At 35.4% G+C, this 24,774-nt stretch overlaps 1 protein-coding gene across 5 annotated transcripts in view; it reads left to right on the top strand.

The window, feature by feature from the left end:
• Positions 1-24,774, top strand: part of LOC145284875 (acetyl-coenzyme A transporter 1-like) — a 91,978-nt gene that overhangs the window by 29,416 nt on the left and 37,788 nt on the right. For all 5 annotated transcript variants that reach the window (XM_080133897.1, XM_080133900.1, XM_080133901.1 and 2 more), the window contains exons 2-5: positions 1,159-1,800; positions 21,002-21,156; positions 22,114-22,295; positions 22,703-22,887. In XM_080133897.1, the coding sequence (XP_079990023.1) occupies positions 1,205-1,800; positions 21,002-21,156; positions 22,114-22,295; positions 22,703-22,887 (1,118 nt within the window). In that variant the 5' untranslated portion in view covers positions 1,159-1,204. The remainder of the gene's footprint in view (positions 1-1,158; positions 1,801-21,001; positions 21,157-22,113; positions 22,296-22,702; positions 22,888-24,774) is intronic.

The raw sequence follows: 24,774 nt of genomic DNA, 5'->3' as shown, positions 1-24,774 counted from the left end.
TTCTCTCCCTTTCTTCCCCTTTTCTCTCTCTCTCCCTTTCTTTCTCTCTCTCCCTTTCTTCCCCTTTCTTTCTCTCTCTCCCTTTCTACCTCTCCCTTTCTACCTCTTTCCTACTCTCTCCCTTTCTACCTCTTTCTTTTTCTACCTCTTTCTCTCTCTTTATCCCTTCCTCTCTCTCTATCCCTTTCTCCCCCTCCATCCCACTCTCCCTCAATTCTCAGTACAGGCAATACGTAGAATGCAGTTATGAATTATTTAAGACCCCTACCCGGCCATAACTGGCTGAATGAGAGCAAGTTACACCTATGAATTAAATAAGTTTTGTTTAAAATTCCATATAAATTCCACAGTTCATCAAGACTATGTAAAGAAAGTTGGAGGTTACATCCACTGCATTGTTGATGGTGTAATGGTGATCTTTATAATTATCGTTTTAACTTTGTTTTTAGTTGATTTTTTTATGTTATCTTTTGTTAATTAAATTGTTAAGTGAAAGTACAGAAGAAGTAGGTGAAGCCTCCCACCTCATGTTAAGAAGGGCTGTTCTAAATGTTATTTAGAAAAGTCATTCTTAATGTGGAGGAGATAACTGGAAATGAAATCAAACCAATAAATGTAAATAAAAACTGGAATGATATCTAAGATGAGAACATTAATCTGAATAATCCAAATTACGAAATATTTACTAAAATTCTTAAAACTTTACTTAAATTTGGAAAAATTAGTCTGTATTTATTAGTGATGGGAGGATTCTAATATTTTTCCTGATTTTGATATAATTATTGATTTCAATTCTTTTAAAACCTCTAAATATCTGGCCATACAGATTTTTTTATTTCTTATATTTTTGAACTACCGTAAAAACCAATGTTTGTGGCCATACATTTTCGCAAATGTAAAAATACACTTGTAGGAATTGATTTATAGATTTTTGTTTTATTGATAATTTAACATAATTAAATATTCACCATTTTATCATTTAGTACGGTCAATAGAAAATAAAGTTTTAAACAACAAAAAAAAAAAAACAATTGTTTTTTTTGGCATGGGAAAATCAGAACATATTTTTCTAATTTTAATACTCAGAAATTTCTGATGCTTTTTCTTCTGATTCCGATTAATCGTCTCAACACTACTATTTATATTTTTCTTTTTCAGTTGAGGCCATTGATCCCCTATTTTCATCTGAGAAGAGCCAACCAAAATGTCAACTTCTACTGACGACATCCGAGATCGTTCTCAAAAGAAACCTCGGCATCACAAGAACAAATGGCCGCAACATACAGTAGAGACGACTGATCTCGATACCTACAGTAGCATGCCACATATTCCACTTACAGACTATATGGACCGACCCTCATCGTCATCCTATCAGTCGGCGAATTGGAGAAATGACACTAGTAACATTTTACTCCTTCTCTTTCTCTACGTCTTGCAAGGCGTTCCGTTAGGATTGGCTGGCAGCATTCCCATGTTGTTGCAGACACGACAGATCAGTTATCGGGAACAAGCGATGTTCAGTTTTGTTTATTGGCCTTTCAGCTTAAAACTGTTATGGGCGCCGATTGTGGACGCTCTCTACTTACCCTCGATGGGTCGAAGAAAATCTTGGATGGTGCCATCGCAGTACCTTATTGGACTCTTTATGATATTCCTCTCATATTATGTGAAAGATCTTCTTGGAGATGAAGGTGCTCCTGCTAATGTCTTATTTCTTACTTGTATATTTTTTATGCTTAATTTTTTGGCTGCAACGCAAGATATTGCCGTCGATGGTTGGGCACTAACCATGTTGTCAAAGTAAGTGATTTCAGTTTCATATTTTTTTATGGAAATTAATGAAAATTAAAGAGTGAACAACAAAAAGTTAAAAAAAAAAACAAAACACAAAGTGACTGTACTTATCCAGAATACAACCCAATTTCTGGTAACTTTGCATTCACATTTTCTGGCTTGGTTATGTAAGTAGCTGGAAAAGGAGGATAAAAGACTGCCAGATGATTAATTCAAAATGTAGCGTTGTAATCAAACAGGATAAAAAGGAACACAAAACAAAACTGTCAAACAAAAAAAAATTAGTTTAATATATGAAAAAAAACGACCATTTTTTTTTCTTTTTATTAAGAAAAATATGTGAAATTTTTTTTTTTTTTTTCTTGTAAGAAGTTTCAAATAATTTTTTTTTTATTGTAAAAAAAAAAAAAAAAAAAAAAGTGGAGAAAAAGTGTTATAAATATATTTTTTTTTTATTTCAAGAAAAGTTAAGGTGTTTTAACAACTTTTTTGTGGAGGGTGTACAGGAGTAGGGTTTTTTACAAAATTCTTTATGGTTACCCTGTTGTGGGCCCATTTGGTATTGGATCAATGGACATTTTTGATTGCAGACAAAAAAAAGCGTCACTCTTTATGAATGTCCAATCCTTCTGCATTTGTATTCATGCATAACAATGCAAACTTGTCCATAAGTGTCTTTCATCATCTTCCTTATAGAGTTGCATTTTTTGTTATAAGTATTGACACGTGATGACTCCTTTTAGATGTTCATTACGTTTTGATTAAAAAATTTTTTTTCTTGTTTGTATGAATTTCACGATTTCATTGAGACTTGTCTGCTGACAGCTGATTGGCTAATCACGTCACCATCTTCTGGCTGCTTACCATAACCTTCTGGAAAATGTCAATGCAAAATTACCAGAAATTATATTCTGGATAAATACCCAAAAACCAAACTTCATCAATGTTCATCTTATTGTATATTAATTATTTTTGTATTTTGATATTTTCTATTATACTGAAGCTGAGTTAATCAATGTTTTTTTCCGCTAACGTTTTGTTGTGTATATATTTTAACCACACAAATTTCAAGCTAATATATTCTTTAGCTTTGAGATTGAGTTATGTTTGAAAAAATCTATTTTTATTGTTCTAACTAGCAAGGTGTGCCCGGTCTTACCTGGTTGTAAAATATTTTAATTCATGCAGATTTCATATTTATTATTAGAGATAATTCTTTATTGAATATTATATTGTACCTAATATATAGTAATCATTTTAAAAGTTAAAAAAAATTGGACTTGGGCATTATCAGTTAGAATCGAAACCAAAATATTTAGTGCTCCAGCCATATTCCCTACCTGTTGAGCTATTGACAGATAAGATTTAAATTTAAACCAAATCAAGCTGTAAATGTATTTGCACATGCACAAAATTAATAGTTTCTATGACTTTTGCGCATGTGCAAATACATTTATATATTTATATGTCTGCAAGTTGACATGAACATTTTGCATTTCAACTTGCCGACATATTTCTGTACGTGCTATTCATCTATCCAAAGATTTTACTTCTTATAAACCATCTTTGGTGTATGATTACTATTTCCTTTAATTTCAGTGTTATCTTACCAGTAGTCTAAGAGTTTATCGGTTAAATATTTTTACACACACACACACGCATGTCTGCCATTTTATTTGTATAGATTAGTTGTAATTTGCAATTAACTTGTTAAGAGACCCATCTTTTTCTTAAGTATCTGGATATCAATCGTGCCCTTCCTCACTATATATTTTTTGACCCACTCACCCCACTCTTATATAGTATCTATCACTCTCATTTCCAACACTCTCTCTGTCTCTTGGTTTATTAATATAGAAATGTAATGAAACTAACTATAAAACAAAAGATTGGAATAGTTCATTATAAGCAAAAGGATATATCACTACAATTAGTAATACTATTATTATTACTAGACTTTTTACCAATTACAAACAGGCAAAAGTTATAGCATGTTGACTTAGAATGAGTGCTTTATGCCAAATTGATGGTGAAATATGCTTAAATTTGTGTTCATTTGTGCATTAATCCATAATTGTACATTGGATCGATACCATAATACTTTGTTTGCTGCACCTTATAACAAAGGTCCAAGTAGATTGGTTTAGTATTTTTCAAGGAAAAGTGAGAGTAAATGTGTTGACTAATCTCTATTAGTCCTTAACCGTACATTTAGCTGGCTTTGAAAACATAATTCCACATATACGCAAATGACACTATGATTGTAGTGTTGCAGTTACAAAGGAAATAAATAAAAATCCAGATCGACATTTTTTCTTTTTTAACACAAGCATTTCTTACCACTACTCTCGTCGACACCACTTAAAAGTCTCTCATCAGCGTCCATCTCACCCGGTGTACACTTTTCTTCTTCGACCTCATGCTGGCATTAGCCGGCCATTGCTCGCAGGCGACCTTACACGTCTATTTTCTTCAACGTCGACTTTGTTTCTCCCCCAAGCACGTGGTGTTCTTTTTCTTGTCATGCCAACTCACGCACACTTTCTAATTTGCATATGCACTTTTTCAGCTGCTGCTGCTAATCTCTTTGCAAGTTAACCATCCTTTGCTGCTGCTGATATTTTCCCACGTGCTCATGTGCACCATGTTACACAATTTATGGCAACTTCAAATGCTAACAACAATCAAGATCTCTGTGTCTCTTTCATCAGACCTTGAACATATAGTGCAATGGGGTAAAAAGTAGTTAATTTTAAGACCAAGCTTTTATCTTTTCACTATAAACGCTCTGATCCCCACGACCCCAATTGATATGAATGGCTCTTGGCTAAAACAGGCTCCTTGTCTTTTTACTGTTTTTTTTCACCCCAAACAAGGAGCTACTATTTGGGACCAGATTTGCGGGGATACTATGTAGGGAGTAAGGCCGCAAGATGTCTGTTCATATTACATTTAAACTTCTGCATGTCAGTGCAGTTAGGGAAGCAGGGGCCTGAGAGGGAATTCCAAAGTCTAGCAGTTCAAGAGAAGAAGCTATTTGAGTAAAAAGCTTTTCATCATCTAGGGATCTCTACATTGTAGGGTGGGATTTTGCTGCTTGTTGGGTTTTCAGACTCTGTTTTGACAAATTTTTAGGACTAACCATTACTCCTGAAATGGAAGACTTATATGCTCATTTTATTATGTACTAGCATTTCAGCCCGGCATTGCCTGGGTGTTTGGAGGTGTGTGTTGAGCAAAAAAAAATTTTTTTAAATTGGTAGTAGGAAGGCAGGCTTGAACCCGTACCGCGAAGGAGGAAAAGAACGGGGGGAAAAAAAAGTGACGTCTTTGCTGTTACGACCATCGTCAAACTGGGAGTGATGTAGGTTTAAATTAAGGCTAGACAATCGAAAAGAGGGGATGACTTTTGAAAATATCGGCAAAAAAGCGACCCTTCCCTGTGCCCAATTGAGGGTAAAGAAATTAATGTTTTTAGCCAATTTTTCGGTATTTGTCGTCTGAAGGGTCGAGCTTCAAACGATACTGATCTTATGAAAATCCGTTGCCACTGTCAAAAGTTTTAGGCAGACATGCAAACATACATACATACATACATTTATATATTGATAGCTCAAATTTTCGACTCAAACCGATTAAAAAGCTTGCCCTATCTATGAATACCTTTTATGCAAAATTTCAAATGTTTAGACCAGAAATTGTCTGAGTAATTTGGTAGAGATCGCAGAGGTAAAATTTTTTAAAACTTTGACCCCTATTATGACCCCTTAACATTTATTGTTTTGGGCTCAAATCAAGTTATTAAGTTAGATCCATGTCCAAAGAACCTATATCTAAAATTTCAAGTGTTTAGACCCAAAATTGATGGAGGAGTTTGGTAGAGTTATCAAAGGTCAAATCGTTGAACTTTGACCTCTTAACAGCCAAATTTCCGTCCGAAAATGGATTACAAAGATTTTCCCAAATCTCAGTACTCTGTATATCAAATTTCGAGTCTGTAGACTGAAAATTGAGTTATTGCATTGGAAAATGTACACGGACACAGACATGTTCACTTATATATATATATATATATAGAGAGAGAGAGATTTTCATCTTTCTATGGTTGACTGTAAGTCTAGGTCATAAGCTAAAACAACCACATTAATGGAGTCTTATGTAGTTCTCATTAGTCATTTATTACTACAGATTACTAATAGTGATAACTAGTAAGATTGTTCATCTAAAGACAAAAATAGGTTTACGGCTCCTAAAATTCATACTCAAATGGTCTGTAAGGACCTGTGGCATAGTGGATAAACTACTTGGTAAAATTCGGTTGTAAGTTAGACTTTTCAAATGGCTGAAAGTTCAATCCTCAGTGAGGGTGACTTACTTAGGACTTCTACCCAGTCATGGCTGATGAAATGAAAGCATGGGTTCCATTCGAAATTCCATGTAGATTTACGAGTTCATCAGAAAGATTTTGACAAGATGCACCTAAAGAAAATTGGAGGTTACGTCGACCAAAATGTTTTGAAAATAACATTTACGATGAGAACAGTGGTCCAAATATTCTAAATAATATGAACTCACTTTCTCTCTCTCTGTTTTGCTTTTTACATCTCTTTTTATGCCGAACAAAAAACACATTTCACAGTGTCAACATTATCTACAACAGTTTTTATTTCCTTGCTTGCTCACTCGCTCCCTCACTTCATACATTTCTTTTCATTCACCCTCCCCCCCCCATTATTTCACGGTGTCAACATTACTTGCAACAGTTTTTATCCCCCCCCCCGTATCTCTCTGTATATATTCTTTCCAACTCTCCTTTTTTTCTCTTCATCTCTCTCTCTCTCTCTCTTCTTTCACTCCGATTATTATAGGAGATAAGGGTAATAATCTGCAAATAAATACATTTTTTTCTATAATGAAAAAAAAAACCCAGTTTGCTACACTAATTTCTTAATAAAAAAAAACCCAGTTTGCTACACTAATTTCTTAATAAAAAAAAACCCAGTTTGCTACACTAATTTCTTTTTAATAAAAAAAACCCAGTTTGCTACACTAATTCTTAATAAAAAAAAACCAGTTTGCTACACTAATTACTTCTTAATAATAAAAAAAAACCAGTTTGCTACACTAATTACTTCTTAATAAAAAAAACCCCCAGTTTGCTACACTAATTACTTAATAAAAAAACCAGTTTGCTACACTAATTACTTCTTAATAAAAAAACCAGTTTGCTACACTAATTACTTCTTAATAAAAAAAACAGTTTGCTACACTAATTTCTTAATAAAAAACAGTTTGCTACACTAATTTCTTAATAAAAAACAGTTTGCTACACTAATTTCTTAATAAAAAAAACCCAGTTTGCTACACTAATTACTTAATAAAAAACAGTTTGCTACACTAATTACTTCTTAATAAAAAAAAACAGTTTGCTACACTAATTACTTCTTAATAAAAAAAAACAGTTTGCTACACTAATTTCTTCTTAATAAAAAAAAAACAGTTTGCTACACTAATTTCTTCTTAATAAAAAAAAAACAGTTTGCTACACTAATTTCTTAATAAAAAAAACCCAGTTTGCTACACTAATTACTTAATAAAAAAAAAAAAACCAGTTTGCTACACTAATTACTTCTTAATAAAAAAATTTGTTTTTTGGTGTGGGATGGGTGTTCCATTTACACAAACTGAGCCACAGCAACGCATGGCTGGGTATGGCTAGTTTAAAAATATTTACGCAAATTAGACATTTAAATAGCTGTGTTAGGGTCTTTTGTCTGTATTATATATATAGAGAGTATTTCCAAATATTGTATTATTGATTTAAATAGCCATAAGCTGTTCTATGGTAGTATCAGTGATATTAAAAGAAACTTTCACATCTATTTAAGTTTATATACAAGCTATACCTGCATTACATAGGAGTCCTTTCATTTATTCTTGTTAAATGGTTCTCTATAAATATGAATGAGGTTGTTGGCATATCATAACTACTAATGCTTTGCAAAAGATTTTGTGCAAAGACAAATAGACAAAAGAATGAAAAAAAAAAATGAGCATATTCACAATTGCCTTAATGTAGATATTTTTATTTACAAGTAGGCAACACATAGAACGATATATAAATTACATCTATCAGTATCTTCTGTTATAGAAATCACCACGCTCGCAAACGACCTCGTGTTTGCTTAGCCTGTAAAATGCCAGGAGAAAATGTAGAAAAGAAAAGATAAGCATAATTGGTGAACAACGTATGCCATTAATTTGCATATGTACACAATTCGTAACTGTTAAAAGGATTAATTCTAAAGCATGGGGGTTGAGTGGAGTATTTTGTTGGACAGCTTAGAACGAGAATGAACAGTGGAAGATAATATCGAATACACGAGGATTTGTTGCAAGTTAGAGAGAAAGGAAAAAAAGGCTTTCATGCATTATATCAGCAAGAGGACGGTTTGACACTGCCAGTTTTTTTTTTTTGTTCCCTTTCCATTTTATATCTTAGTCCAATATTATGTGACCAGACCCTTTACCAAATGACCCTTTTGTCACGGAAGGGGTCAATCTTCGGTTTTGGAACCAAAGTGTGTCGCTACCCTGGTCGCAGGTCATCAAAGTGTGACCTATCCTCGTCAATACAGTAGGACTTGTCGGTGATGCGGGCCAGTCTTTCATTCGCAACCAGTGCCTGCTAAGTTTTCTCGTGTCAGGGTTGATATGCCGTCATCTTGCTGGTTGGTCACCACTAAGGAAAAAGAAACAATAATTTACAATTCACCGCCCGATACAAAAGCGTTCAGTGCACAGAGAAAGAAAACAAACTCAGCTTTTCTAGTCTACGGATTAATTCAACAAAGATATATATATATATACATATATATATATATATATATATATATATATATATATATATACACAGGCGGCGAAAGGAAAGTCCGTACTTGTAATTTTTTCAAAAACTGCAAATTTAAGCTAAATTTAATGTAACTGTTTCAACAAACTCATAAATAACTTCAAATTGAGGAGGCAAAAAGAAAGTCCGCACAATGGAAAATTGTTATTTAAATGTAACTTTGGGACATTAATTTAACACAAATACAATAGGAACACAATGAACTAGTTAACATTTAGTAGCATATCCCTTCTACAATTTGACAGCCTGCAATCTTTTGGGAATTCCTTGAATTAGACTGCAGCAATACTCCGGGGAAAGGACATCCCACTTTTAATTTTTGTCCAAAGTTCTTCCAAATTTGAAATTTTATCATTGCGTAGCTGTTGCTTGATGTAATGCCATACATTTTCGATAGGATTGAGGCCTGGGATTGTGCTGGCCAATCCAAACACGGAATATCATGCTCTTCCAGGAACCTCTTGACATTGCCAGCTGTGTGAATGGGAGTATTATCCTGCATGAAGATGGGATTATGATCCAAATTCCGACCAAAGTAGGATAGGAAATGCTCAGGCAACATATTAATTTACTTGGTCAAATTAATTCGACCTTGCAAGCGAACTGGACCATTGGTACTGATGATACTCCACATCAAAACTGAACCTCCACCACCTTGCAGCATTGAAACTGAGCACATGGATTAAATTCTTTGTCTTTCCTCCGATGGATGTACTGCCTACCATCACTATTAAACTTGCTTTCGTCGCTAAAAAGCACTGTTGACCAATATGAAGAGTCATGATCTTCATTGCATCTGATGAAGTCCAGACAGCGCTTTCTGTTCTTTACAGAAATCATTGGCTTGTGTCTTGCAACATATTCTCGCAAATTAAATTCCTTTAATCTGTTCTTGACAGTAGAAAGAAAGCACTTTTTAACAAGATTGCACTGTTGTTGGATTTGGAGAGTCATTTCAAATTTGTTTCTTAGGCTGTGGATCTTGATAGCATTGTCTTCTCTGTTAGAAATAACTCTAGTACAACCAGATTTAGGGGCACCATGAACACTGTCAGTGTTTTGGTGCTTTTGCACAGTCTTTCGTACTGTTTTCTCATCACATTTCAATCTGTGGCTGATTTCTTGCCTCCTCAAATTGAAGTTATTTTTTTTTTAAATTGACGTGAACACTAGAATATTTAAATTAAGTCAAATATGAACAGGTAAAATTATAGAGGAATAAAAAGTGAATCAAAAATGAGATATAGGTTTAAACAGTTACATTAAATTTAGTTTAAATTTACAGTTTTTGAAAAAATTACAAGTGCAGACTTTCTTTTTGCCGGCACTGTGTGTGTGTGCGTGTGTGCGTGTGTGTGTGTGTGTGTGTATATATATATATATATATATGTGTGTGTGTGTGTGTACAATTCACAAATTTAGAGCTCATATAGTCAACAATTAGTCTTTAGGCCTTTTCCTTTCTTTCTCTTCTTTGTAATGCAGCTTAGTGATATGGAGTGTCGTGGAGAAGGGGATAAGCGATCACTCAACTCCGGACTCCAAAACTCAACTCCGAAAACAACTCAAAAACTGCCTTTTTTCGGCTCTGCACATCATTATATAATGCTGGGCGGGGTGATGTGGGGCATTTTCCCTACCAATTCAACTACGAAAGCATCACTTCTGCCTTGTCGAGATTGGATCCTTCTTCGAATTCCCACATAATTGCACCTGGAAAAGTCGCAAGCTGGTTAGCAGGCCTTTTAGGGTCATGCTCGTGATCCCTTGGTCAGATGACTGTAGTCGAGGTGTAAACATTTATTCTTCAATATATGAAATCGCATTATTTGCACTGGTTCACCACATGTTTTTACACTGGTTCACCACATGTTTGTGCACTGGTTCACATGTTTTTTGCACTGGTTCACCACATGTATTTTCGATGAACTTTTTAAAATAACATTGCTGTTGACATGTAATCAAAAATAATTAAAACACAATCATTTACTATTTTACCATTTTCTCTTAGCAGGGATTTTTGCTGTCACCTGGGCATACTAAATTTAATAGTTACATATGCTCTTTTTTATAATGAATTTTAAGTTTCTGCACCCTCCCTTGGGAAGCCTAACCACCCTTGGGCCGGTCATGTCACAAACATAAGTAATATATCTATATCTTCATTTATGCAGGTTCAAAGATTTTCCTTTAATGACACTAGCCAGTATTTATCTTGTCCTATTCTCGCATTTCTATGTGAAAATTCCCATAACAGAAGTAAAGGAAGGAGGTAACTCTGCTTGAAACAGAAAGGGAGTTAATTCCCTTTGATCAAGTTCTATCATTCTGACAATAATAATAAAATTTTCTAACCACTTCTTGTGTATCTGTATGTATTTCCTGTATATATGTAACTTACACATTATTCACTGTTATTCTATTAATATAATAAAAAAAAAAAAATTAGATATTATAAAGAAATCCATGTTTATTTACCTCCCCATGAAGGCAGAATTAGAAACAAGATCGGTATTTAATATGTGAAAAATCCAGCTTCCCCTAAAGGAGCCGTCTGGATTGGGACAAAAAAAATTACCTCAGTCTAGAAAGATTTCACTGTCACTGGCTGAGAGCAGAAAAAATGAAATGTATTAGAATAGATACCACACTTTGAATTATTTATTTGCTATAAGGTACAAAAGTACAATGTAACAAATTGGGCACAAGGCCATAAAAAATATGGAGAAAATGAGAATCGTTGGCCACCCTTGCTTATTTTGCGTTATCTATTTTACTCTTATCTGGAATCATTGCACTCATCACAATACCACATTTATGCTGCAATGTGGAGATCCTACTTACCCAACCAAAAGGAAGTCAAATTGTTCAAAAATCCTATAAAAATACAATATAAATGAAATTAATGACTCCAGTACAATGACAAGGCAGTACATTTAGTTAAGAATAATTAATAAAAATAATTTGCTATTACAATTAAAGAAGTAGTTAAATAATTTTTTTTTTAAAATCGGCAGTGGAAACTAATTTTATTGGTATTAATAGTAGTAGTATCATAGCTAATCTTTTTATTTTCATTTTTGTTTCCAAAATGATTTTTTTTACCATGCCATCTCTGTTCTATTAAAACCTTATGACTTATGCTTGTGTTTCTCACCTATACGTGACTTATATGTTATTTAATTTATATGCATTATTAATCTATTAATAAATATAGCAAACAAGATATTTTAAAGAAGTTGAATTGTTTCAAATCCTATAAAAAAAATGTGACATTAATGACTTCCATACTGTAAAGTGTCGGCAAGACAACGTATATTTGAAAGCACACCCGTTGCTGTGAATGTCTTAAGTAGCCCGCTCTCGCCTCTCATGCAAGCGAGAGTCTACTTCTATGAGGTGTGATGCCAAGACCACTCCGGTCTTATAACTGGGCGTCTTGGGTTTGATTCGAGACTTCTAAGAGAGGTAATAAATGTATCCATGACGCAACAATTCAAGGCAAATTTGGACATGTACTATTCTATCCTCTTGTGTGTAAATTTCCACCACCCTTTCTCTACTTTGCAACTGAAGTACGAATGTTTTATATTTTTTGCCAAATGAATTGAATATTTAAATAACTTGATTAGTAAAACTGGCAGTGGATAATTAATGTTTCTTTCTGAGTTTACTGTTGAAAAATAAATTCTTGGGAATTATAACTTTTTTAATTTTGTTCTTATATATAAATTAAGATCACGTCCCACATTGGGAGTACGTAAAGTGCTCGCGTAACAAAATAGAAAAAATTAAGAAAAAAAAAAAGTCTTCTGGGTTTGATATATTTCGCTGAACAAGAGAGGATAGGAGAGACTCTTTTGAAACCCAGAAAATATAGAAAAGACGAATGACCAACACCTGAAAGTAACGAAACACAAACAGGAGTATTAAAGTTTTTATCAATTTTATTATAAAAATATACTATGGGAGAAGGAGGGAAAAGAAGATGAGATTAAACATAGAAAAAAAAATAATGAAGATGGGGGGAGGGGTCTTACGCTAATGTCTAAAAATACTGAATGGAAAATATATCGATGAACAACAAAAAAAGGGCAAAACAAAAAAAAACAAAACATTAATTCATCGCATGAGAGAGGGCAAGAGAGACAATTTATAATTCATTCCTTTCTTTTTATGTAGGATTTCTGCAGCAGATTTTGCAATTTTAAGTTTTTTGCTTTGGGTGATTGGTTAGCCCGGTTTCACCGTGTTCAAAAACACACATCCATGACTCTGGGGTATTTTGTTGCCTTTATCCTCGCCTTGGAAAATTTCACTTCTCTAATTGACCAGAGAAATGTCTTTGGACAGCACAATTTTTATCAAAATTAATTTAAATGTTTTGCAGACCATGTTACTTGTTTTGGGTTATTTCACTAATATCCTTTATTCACTGTAAACAAGTTTGTCGTTTCATTTTTCATCGTTGTTTCATGGCCATTAAAGCTAAAGTTTTCTCTTTTTCTTTTTCGCTATTCGGATGGGACTCATTAGCCATGACGATTTGTTGAAGTGTCTGCAATCTCATGTTTTCTTGTTTTTTGTAGTCAATGTTTTCATTTTTTTTTTTTTTTTTTTTTACTAATTGTGGTACCCTTTGCCAGGAAATCTGTCATCACTACTCCGTCCTGATCCCAAAAGACTGTGAGCATGACCTTGCCAGCAGAGGGCTGCACCCTTGCCTTTTTTGGAGGTGGTGAGTCAAAGTGCTTCCACTGCATTGATTGGACTTTGGTCTCTGGATCATAGTGATGGACCCAGGTTTCATCCTGTGTAATCAGCCTTTTGAAAAACTTTGACTCATCTTCTGGGCACATCTCCAAATTCATCCTTGAGCACTCGATGCGTTCTCGCTTCTTGAATGGTGTGAGCAACCTGGGAATCCATCTGGCAGACACCTTATGCATATGCAAATGGTCATGAATGATAGTTTCCACAGTACTAATCTTGATATCTTAGGCTATTTGGCGAATAGTAATGCGCCGATCTTCCATAATCACAGCCTCAACTTAATGGACAGATGCCTCATCAATGGCAGAAGGGGGTGGTGACCAGGTCTGGGAGTTATTTCCACAGACTTCCAGCCATGTTTGAATTCACGATGACAGCGTTTTACAAGGTCAAATGATGGGGCATTATCACCATAAGTTTCTTTAATTTCATCAAGTATCCTGTGGTGTGCGTTCTTTCAAATACAAAATCCGGATCACTGCTCAACATTCAACAGGCTCCATTTCACACCTGACTCGGTTCAAACACCTGTAAAACAGAAACCACAATTAGTTCAGAACTGTAATTTTCCACATAACCAGTAGAAATATAAATCATTGCACATGCAAAATTTCAGCTAGATCAGACAACTGGAAGTGGGTCAGGGGCATTATTTATTGCACACCCCTCATACGTAAAATACCAAAATTGTAATATTTCCGGAACCGCTTAGAGTTAAAAGCTCAAATTTTCAGGATTCCCTAGTTTTTATGATACCAACATATTGTGAAAGTTTGGAAAAAATCTGAGAGATAAGGGTGTCATGGTCTGGATGATTTGAGATGGAATTACCCCCTTTTTTCCGAATGAAAACAGATTAAAAAGTTTTCCACATGTCTGATTTACCTATATACCCAATTTCAAGTTTGTTGATCGAAAATTTATTGAGTATATAGGTTGAGAAGTATCCTCACACATGTTCTCACTTTTCTAGATGTACTAGCTGGCCACCTGGTCGTAAAATACACATAAATATCATATTTTAATTAATGCAGAATTTTTATTTTTATAAATAGAAATACCATAGGTATTAAACCTAACGTTAAATTCTTAAAAAAAAACAAAACAAAATGAAGTAAAAAAAATAAATTGGGAAGAAACTGAAACATGTGCATGCAAGTATGTTTTTTTCTAAACAGTTCACTTCTTGTAAGTAAAAAAAAAAAAAGAAATACTAGAGTTGAGATCGAAACCAAAACCTAAAGACAATGAGTCAAATACATTAGTACTATTAGGCCAGCTTGACACAATCTTTACAAAAGTTTTCCAAACCTACTTATGCTTAACATAAGTAATCTGTTATGTGAACGATTCACACATGCGCATTCATGAAACAGTTGACAGATAAAATTACGACGATCCCCACACACCAATTTTTCAATTTTGACCCCTTAGCAGCCCTTTTTTCCGAATGAAAACAAATTAAAAAGTTTTCCATGTCTGAATACATTAGTTACGAAATTTCAAGTGTGTAGATAAAAAATTTGTTGAGTATATAGGTTGAGAAGTGTCCTCACACACATTCTCACTTTTATAGATATACTAGCAGGTCACCCGGCAATGCCCAGTCATAAAATATGCATAAATATTATATTGTAATTCGTACAGAAACTGAGGCATGTGCATGCAAATATTATGTTTTTTCTAAATAGTTCACTTTTTTAAGAAAAGAAACAAAAAAACTACTCGAGCTGAGATTGAAACCAAAACTATTAAAAGTTAAATTCTTCACTAGTTTGGAGACGGAATGCGTTGTTGTGATAAGTGATTTTTTTCTCTACTAATTCGCACTTTTTATTTTAAGATTCAAATATTAATAACTACATTTTATTTCAGTATTTAATTTATGTATTTCTGTTGTATTAAATGCTAGCTTCTTTTTTTTTTTTTTTTTTTTTTTTTCTCGTCCATAAATGTTTATCTACCAAGTTGATCTTAAATATTGTATAATCAATCCATTATATTATCATTTTCAGTCCCCCACCCCTAATTTCTGGCTCCCATCTTATCTCGCAATTACTTATAACGTCACCAACTAACTTCGGAAGAACCCCCCCCCCATCCGATTTTGTTTTATATCATAAGTTGCTTAAAACGTGATTAGTTAAAGTTCAGAATAAAATCACGCTTTCTCTTAACGGTTAATTTTAAAAAAAAAAAAAAATCTTCTGAACGCTATTAAAAGTTAAATTCTTCACTAGTTTGGAGACGGAATGCGTTGTTGTGATAAGTGATTTTTTTCTCTACTAATTCGCACTTTTTATTTTAAGATTCAAATATTAATAACTACATTTTATTTCAGTATTTAATTTATGTATTTCTGTTGTATTAAATGCTAGCTTCTTTTTTTTTTTTTTTTTTTTTTTTTTCTCGTCCATAAATGTTTATTTATCTACCGAGTTGATTGCAAAAATAGATTACCTAATTGTACTCATTTTTAGTTCGTGGGAGGGGAATCTATCACCATACTTTCCCTTAAACAGGTCTGTTGGACTTTTATTAAGTACAATACTTAATAGTTATTTTTTATTTATTTATTTATTTATTTTTTTTTAATGGAGAGTAGAAAACGCATTGTGGATGCGTTATCGGCAGCTCCTGTTACTCTCGCTTCTTCTTATTTGTCCCTCAGTCCTCATTTTTTAAATGAGTGATTTTTCTGACAAAGGGAGAAGAAAAAGCTGTTTTCTAGGTTGGCAGTATTTTTGCGCGAACAGTTGGCAGAGTTGGTGGAAATTTTCTGTTTCTATGTCTATCCTTGTAGCCATGTCACTAGTAAGGGTGCTGGAGGTAAACGTTTTGTCTGGGCTGACGTTATCCGCCTGATAGTCAGGGACCCGAACCTTGGATTAACCACTAAGGAGGCTGTCCTATCAGCAGGTGCAAAGTACTGGGGCTGCTGTATTGCCATTTGGTGAATGGAATCTGGACCATGCAGTAGCTTCTGGTGGGGCCTCTTGATGCCATACTAGTGGGTAATTGTTACGGCTTTACCTTATCATGTGGTACAAAAAAAAAAAAAAAAATTCTTTGTTTCTTTTTCTCTCTTAGTTTCCCCTCTCTGTCCTGCTCTAAGTAAATCTGTCGACCTAGTCCACAAATTCCAAAATTTCATCATGACAAGTTTCAAGAAAAAATACACGATTAAACCCGGTTCTCCAACTTCCAACGTAGACCCCTACTACCATGTCTCCTTCTCCAACATCAGGGGTCTACGTTCTAACCTTCCAGAGGTTGAAACCCAATTACAGGAGACTAAACCAGACCTTTTATTTTTAAGTGAAACTGGCATTGGACAGGCTATTTCCCTAGATGAGTTTGCAATTACAGGATACTCTAACTTAACTTCTAAATCTGACCCCCAAGATCGCCATGGGCATGGAATATGTGCCTATATTAAAGATAGCTTTCCATGTGGGAGGGACATCTCCAGGGAAGATCCTAACTTACCCTATATGTGCTTCCGGGTTGCTTTAGCTCACACTACTGCATTTATATTTACTCTCTATCGCCCCCACAACAGCGGAGTTACTATCTTTCAAAGCATATCTGAGAAAATTGACCAAGTCCTTTCTACTTATCCTTCAGCTAACATTCACGTATGTGGAGACTTCAATGTTCACAACGTCGAATGGTTGACCCACTCAAACAAGATCGATGATGAGGGGAGGTTCTGTCATGATTTCTCCATTGCCTATGACCTCACTCAGATTGTTCAGGAACCTACCCGTGTGCCCGATAATGACGGCCAGTATGCGAGCCTACTAGACCTTTTTCTCACAACTTGGCCTGAACTATGTTCAATTTCTGTTCTGTCGCCTCTTGGATCTTCCGACCACTCTGTTGTATCAATTAAGATAAAAATGAAATGTAATAAGTCCCCAGACGTACCACTTCATCGTACAGTATATCGATACACTAAGGCTGACTGGGATAGCTTCCGTACATTTATATCTGATCTACCTCTGCATTCCATGTTTAAAAAGGGTGTGTCCTCTATAGTATTAGACCTAACTGAATGGTTAATTGTAGGTATTGACCATTTCATACCCTCTAAAAAGTTTCAGCAAAAACCTAACAGCCAGCCATGGTTCTCTCCAGAATGTGCTGCTGCCATTGCGCACAGAAATCACTTTTTCCACTGCTTCAAACGTAATAGATGTATGGAAACTAAAGCCGTTTTCAGGACTGCCAGCAACCATTGTAAGAAAGTAATAAGGAACGCAAGAGAGTTGTATGCTCAATCTGTTAAGTCCAAAGTAGCTGAGCAGCGGCTTGGTTCCCACCAGTTTTGGCAAATAGCAAACAGAATCCTGAACAGAAGCGTGTGCTCCATCCCAACTATTATCAATGGACCTGAGGTAATCTCGTCAGCATCAGACAAAGCCAAACTCTTTGTCAAGAACTTTGCAGCTAATTCTACCCTTTGCGACCAAGACCGCCAACCCCCAATATTTCCTCCTGTATCAGAAAACACGCTATGTGATATACGTATATCTGTACGTGATGTTGCCAAGCTAATCAAAAACCTTGATTCCAGTAAAGCAACTGGCCCTGATGGTATTCCAATTATAGTACTCAAAAAACTTCAACCTGAACTAGCGCCCATACTTACAAAACTGTTTAAACGTTGTCTTAAGGAGAATAGTTTCCCATCTCCCTGGAAAATCTCATCAGTATGCCCTGTATTTAAGAATTCAGGTGATCGCTCATCCCCCTCTCAGTACAGGCCAATAAGTCTCCTGTGCGTCATGAGTAAGTTGCTAGAATCTGTGTTAAATACAGAAGTAATCAAACATCTCAACAAAAATAACCTTCTTAGTGACACTCAATATGGTTTCCGTTCTGCTAGATCTACAGCAGATGTCCTTACAGTTATATCGCATAGGATTAGCAAATCTCTCGACGGTGGCAATCTTTCTAGGGCAATTGCTCTTGACATATCTAAAGCCTTTGATAGGGTATGGCATAAAGGTTTACTTCATAAGATCGCTAGCTATGGTATAGCTGGAAAAGTCTTCTCAATTATTAAATCATTTCTTTCTGATAGGTTCATAAGAGTAGTAGTTGAGGGGCAAAAATCAGAAGCTCACAGTATTAATGCCGGTGTCCCTCAGGGATCCATCCTGGGCCCAACTCTTTTCCTGATCTACATTAATGATCTTCCAAATCATATCCTTACATCATTTGTAGACATTTATGCTGACGACACTACCATTTATGGTACCACATCTAAGACAGTAAACGAGCAAGTACTCTCCAATTCTCTCTCCTCAGATCTTGAGCATGTAGTACAATGGGGAAAGGAGTGGCTGGTTACTTTTAATGCATCTAAAACCAAGCTTCTCTCTTTACATCATCAACATTTTAATCCACATTTGTCATCAATTGAAATGAATGGCTCTCGTCTTCAGGAGGCCTCAAGTTTTGACAAGCTTCTGGGCTTGACCATTACTCCTGATCTTAAATGGAACACGTATATCAAATCTGTTGCCAAGGCCGCTGGAAAAATGGTGGGATCTTTCTATCGATCCAGTAGATATCTCACTGCTGATGCTATTCTCTATCTATATAAGAGCCAGGTACGTCCAAGGATGGAATACTGTTGTCACATCTGGGCAGGAGCTGCTAGAAAGGACTTGTCCTGCCTTGATAGAGTTCAAAATAGACTTCGTAGCCTCGTAGGAGATGTCCTTTTCTCCTCCTTACAACCTCCATCTCACAGAAGAGATGTTGCGAGTTTGTCTCTGATGTATCGTTATTTTCATGGAAAGTGTTCAACTGAGCTTCAATCTATGGTCCCCCCTCGCCAAACTTTCACAAGAAACACTCGTCTAGCTGTAAACACTATCAATAATTTCCCCCACTCTTTATCTGTGCCTAAACCTAAACATAGATTCCATGAACAAAGCTTCTTTCTTAGAACTGCACGCCTGTGGAATTGTCTTCCGTTTTCCTGCTTTCCGGCTGACTACAATATGGTTGTGTTCAAGTCTAAGGTAAATAAGTTCTTGATGAGCCGTTCCATATAAGTTATTAAATTTACCAAATTTTCATTACTAATGATTACTATATTGACCAACTTCTACTGTACACTCTTTAACCCTTATCCTTGAGTGGCCTCTGGGCCTTGATAATGTGGTGATGCCTTTGTAAAAAAAAAAACAAAAAAAAAACTTAAAAACATTAAATCCAGCACAATAACTATTATACCAACTTGACATGACATTTACAAAGTGCTTCAAAAACATTTTCTTAACATAAAGAAACTTTCATGTTTCTTGATCGTGCATGCACAGTCATGAAACAGTTGACAAACAGTTAAAAATCCAACGAACCCCCCCCCATGTACCAATTTGCTAATTTTGACCCTCTTAGCAGCCCTTTTCTCTGGATGAAATCCAAAAGTTTTTCACGTGTCTGAATATTCTATGTACCAAGTTTCAAGTGTGTAGATCAAAAATTCATTAAGTATAAAGGTTGAGAAGTGTCCTCACACACACACACACATACACCTCTCATTTTTATAGATATACTAGACTACCTGTGACCTGTTGGGTCAGTATGTTATATTAGCTATGGAATTCATGTATGAGCGTGACACTTGTGACATAAAGAAAATAGTTTTTTTTTTTTTTTTGACATAACAGAAACATTTCTATAAAAATATATTAAAATGAAAAATCACGGATGGATCACTCAAACATGAAAAAAAAAATCCTCCCTATTCGTGTAAAGTTACCTATTTTTCCGAATAATCGCTCAAAAATCGAAAATTAAACATAATTTTCCTATGACTCGAACACCTCCAAAAGTCATTTAGCAGCAAAACACACATAAACCTACCGATGAGGAATATAATAATGAAAAACCCATATTGGAATCCTTCAACCAAATTATAGAAACTTAAAATCTAAAAAAAAATAATTAATAAAACCTGAAGCAAAAAAATAAAACCTAAATAAAATAAAACTAATATTGAAACAGATTAGTAAATGTGTCAACAAATTCACCGTTCTTGCACAACTATTTTGTATCTAGAAATGTAAACAAAAAATAAAAAAGGAGGAAGGAAGAGGGACGGATAGAGAGTAGTACTCTTGGCTTTACTACAATTGTTCTTATGTTTGTCAACAGGTTAAAGTTGTTTAATTGTAAGAAAATAGCAACAGTATAGTTGTAATAAAGAATAGTTGCAAAACACCCCCACTGTTCCCATGTTAAATAATAATTTCGAAATAATAATGTTAGTGCGCAGATAGAAATCTGCAAAAGAAGCGATTTGTGTTTATTTGTTTACGTTTTATGGGTTAATGTTTATGCGCGCATGCGCAACCGGATGTTGTAAACTGGAAAGTGGGTTACATCACTTGTTACAAGGTCATTTGAGTTTTATAATTATATAGATAGATAGATTATCATGTTTATTATTATCATGTCGCTGTAAATGTACCAAATAATATTTCATTGTTTTATTTTCTTTAGACAAAATGTCGGCTGGGCAAGTACGTGTAATTCCATTGGACAAACTGCTGGTTACTTTCTTGGGAATGTCCTTTTCTTGGCATTAGAGTCTCCTGATTTTTGCAACAAATACCTTCGTTTCACGCCTCATAATGAAGGCATCATTACTCTTGCTGGTATGTATGCTTTTGGGGGGGGGGCATTTTAAAATATAGACAACAAAATGAAAAAGTTGTTAAAAACAAATATATAACAAATAAATGTTACCTAAGCAAGATAAGTTACTCTTCTACCTAGCTGGATAAGTTTTTTGTATTTTAAATTATTTTAAATCATTTATTTACTTTGAAATACAAGAAGGGTCAATTCTTAAATTAGAATGAGAACAAGATGGCTGAAATTAGACGGTCATCTGGATAGTATTGATAATCGCACAAGAATAAAAAATTAAACAAAATACTGGTAAAAATCCACCCAATAAGTTTCGTGGTGAGATTTATTGGATATGTTTCTACTAGTATTTTGATTTTTGAATGTCAGTCATTGTGTTCTTGTGCCAGTTTAAGACAAGGTTACACACTGTCAATATTGACATTGAACCTAGTTCCAGTCCACAAGTCTACAGTGTTCACCACTGGTCTGTGACTGGCTGCTATATCTATTTTGGCCTCTATGAACAGTCCTGTGTAGTCTGCATCATTGTGGAAGGAATCACCTCAACCAATCCTGGGTGAATATCACGTTGAGTTAAAATGAAGTTAAACAAATTGTAAAATTGTTAATAAATTGTCATTTTCATAGATTTATTTCTTCATATTGGTTTCATTCACAGCAGTACTTATTACATTTCTTTTCTAGGTAACCATTTTAAATACATTTTTGATTGATTTTTTATTTAAAAATTTTTGGCGAAATCACATTTATTCATACGTATATGATATCTGATGAGATATCTTTTATTAGTCCAGATTTATATGCATTTTTTAAGACTTTGAAAGTTGTGTAAATCTATTTTGAAATGTTGAATCTTTTAATATTCTGTTGAAAAAAAAAAACTATTTTTACAAGATTTTAATATTCATTAAATTTTTTTTTTTTTTTTTTTTTTTTTTTTTTTTTTTTTTTTTTTGTAGGTTTCTTGTTTTTCTGGGGTATTGTATTCTTTGTTACCACAACGTTAGTTTTCTTTTTGAAACCAGAGAAGGTAGAAAAAGATGACCTTGAACTTGGAATAATTGACACTTATAAACTCTTGATTCAAGTTATCAAGTTGCCTGCAGTTCTCTCCTTTGCGATCATACTTCTAACATCAAAGGTAAGCAATGCAGAGAATGACCCATTTTTTCTGTGGATGTTATGTTAACATATTCCAGCAGCTTACATAAAATGCTAGAATTAAATTTTAAAACTAGAAAAACAGAAAAAAATCAAAATTGAAAACCTTTATTATATAGTAATTTCATTGAAAAAATGGAAATACAAAAAAAAACAAATTAACCCATGTTAAGTTTTATGAATTAATATTTATTTTTATTTTTTTTGTAAAATAATGTAACACTTTTTTGTAAGAAATGTGACTATTTTAAATTTTTAAAGCATACAGAAAAAAAAAATTATTCATGACAAAAACTTTTTTTTTTTTCAAGATTATCTGCTCTGGGGATTCCTAATCTAATTTGTAATATTTTTTTTTTCTTTTAAAATTCTTGCATGTCGTTCCAGATCGGATTTTCAGCACCAGACTCACTGACTGGTTTGAAACTGATCGAAGCTGGTGTGCCAAAAGAACGGTTAGCACTATTTGCCATTCCACTTATTCCAATACAAGTCATCCTACCCTTGGTAATCAGTAGGGTTACGAACGGACCGAGACCTATGGATATCTACTTAAAAGTCTTTCCCATTCGGTAAGAACATTACTTAATGTTCTTTGAATTTTTTATTTTTTTTATTTTAAAAATAAATTTTCATTGAATTATTCAATTTCATTGGCTGCATCATATGTCTGTTCCTTCTGTGGTTCAACTTAAAAATGATTTATGTGAAAATGAGAAATTATCTAAGCTTGTTAAGTATATATATATATATATATATATATATATATATATATATATATTTATTATTTTTTCTTTTGCATTTTCTTCCCTTCTGTCTCTCCTTTCTCTGATTTTCTTTCCCCCCTTAGTGTTTTCCTCCTTGCCTTTCTGTCCTTCCCTTTTCTTCATGTTCTCCGTCCTTTTTCTCATTTCTATTCTGTTCTTTCCCTTCCTTTCCTTTTCGTCTCATTTCTCTCTCCCTTCTTTCTCTTCCCCCTTCCTCTCTCTCCTTTCTTTCCCCCCTTTCTCTATGTCCTTTCTCCCCCCCCCCATCTCTATGTCCTTTCTCCCCCCCCCCATTTCTCTATGTCCTTTCTCCCCCCTCCATTTCTCTCTGTCCTTTCTCCCCCCCTCCATTTCTCTCTGTCCTTTCTCCCCCCCTCCATTTCTCTCTGTCCTTTCTCCCCCCCCCATTTCTCTCTGTCCTTTCTTCCCCCCCCCATTTCTCTCTGTCCTTTCTCCCCCCCCCATTTCTCTCTGTCCTTTCTCCCCCCCCCCATTTCTCTCTGTCCTTTCTCCCCCCCCATTTCTCCCCCCCATTTCTCTCTGTCCTTTCTCCCCCCCCATTTCTCTCTGTCCTTTCTCCCCCCCTTTCTCTGTTCTTTCTTCCCCCCCCTTTCTTTCTGTTCTTTCTCCCCCCCCTTTCTCTCTGTTCTTTCTTTCCCCCCCTTTCTCTCTGTCCTTTCTTTCCCCCCCTTTCTCTCTGTCCTTTCTTTCCCCCCCTTTCTCTCTGTCCTTTCTTTCCCCCCCTTTCTCTCTGTCCTTTCTTTCCCCCCCCTTTCTCTCTGTCCTTTCTTCCCCCCCCCCCTTTCTCTCTGTCCTTTCTTTCCCCCCCCCCCCTTTCTCTCTGTCCTTTCTTTCCCCCCCCCTTTCTCTCTGTCCTTTCTTTTCCCCCCCCCCCTTTCTCTCTGTCCTTTCTTTTCCCCCCCCCTTTCTCTCTGTCCTTTCTTTCCCCCCCCTTTCTCTCTGTCCTTTCTTTCCCCCCCCCTTTCTCTCTGTCCTTTCTTTCCCCCCCCTTTCTCTCTGTCCTTTCTTTCCCCCCCCTTTCTCTCTGTCCTTTCTTTCCCCCCCCTTTCTCTCTGTCCTTTCTTTCCCCCCCTTTCTCTCTGTCCTTTCCTTCCCCCCCTTTCTCTCTGTCCTTTCTTTCCCCCCTTTCTCTCTGTCCTTTCTTTCCCCCCCTTTCTCTCTGTCCTTTCTTTCCCCCCCTTTCTCTCTGTCCTTTCTTTCCCCCCCTTTCTCTCTGTCCTTTCTTTCCCCCCCTTTCTCTCTGTCCTTTCTTTCCCCCCCTTTCTCTCTGTCCTTTCTTTCCCCCCCTTTCTCTCTGTCCTTTCTTTCCCCCCCTTTCTCTCTGTCCTTTCTTTCCCCCCCCTTTCTCTCTGTCCTTTCTTTCCCCCCCTTTCTCTCTGTCCTTTCTTTCCCCCCCTTTCTCTCTGTCCTTTCTTTCCCCCCCTCTCTGTCCTTTCTCCCCCCCTTTCTGTCCTTTCTCCCCCCCCCCTGTCCTTTCTCCCCCCCTTTCTGTCCTTTCTCCCCCCCCCTTTCGTCCTTTCTTTCCCTCCCCTTTCTGTCCTTTCTTTCCCTCCCCTTTCTGTCCTTTCTTTCCCTCCCCTTCCTGTCCTTTCTTTACCTCCCCCTTTCTTCCTGTCCTTTCTTTCCCTCCCCCTTTCTTCCTGTCCTTTCTTTCCCTCCCCCTTTCTTCCT

The sequence above is a fragment of the Euprymna scolopes genome, chromosome 9 (assembly GCF_053919585.1).
Source record: "Euprymna scolopes isolate OS-2025 chromosome 9, ASM5391958v1, whole genome shotgun sequence".
Lineage (NCBI taxonomy): Eukaryota > Metazoa > Mollusca > Cephalopoda > Sepiida > Sepiolidae > Euprymna > Euprymna scolopes.
Note: the sequence above shows the minus strand (reverse complement) of the source record. Positions and strands in the feature narration are given on the sequence as shown.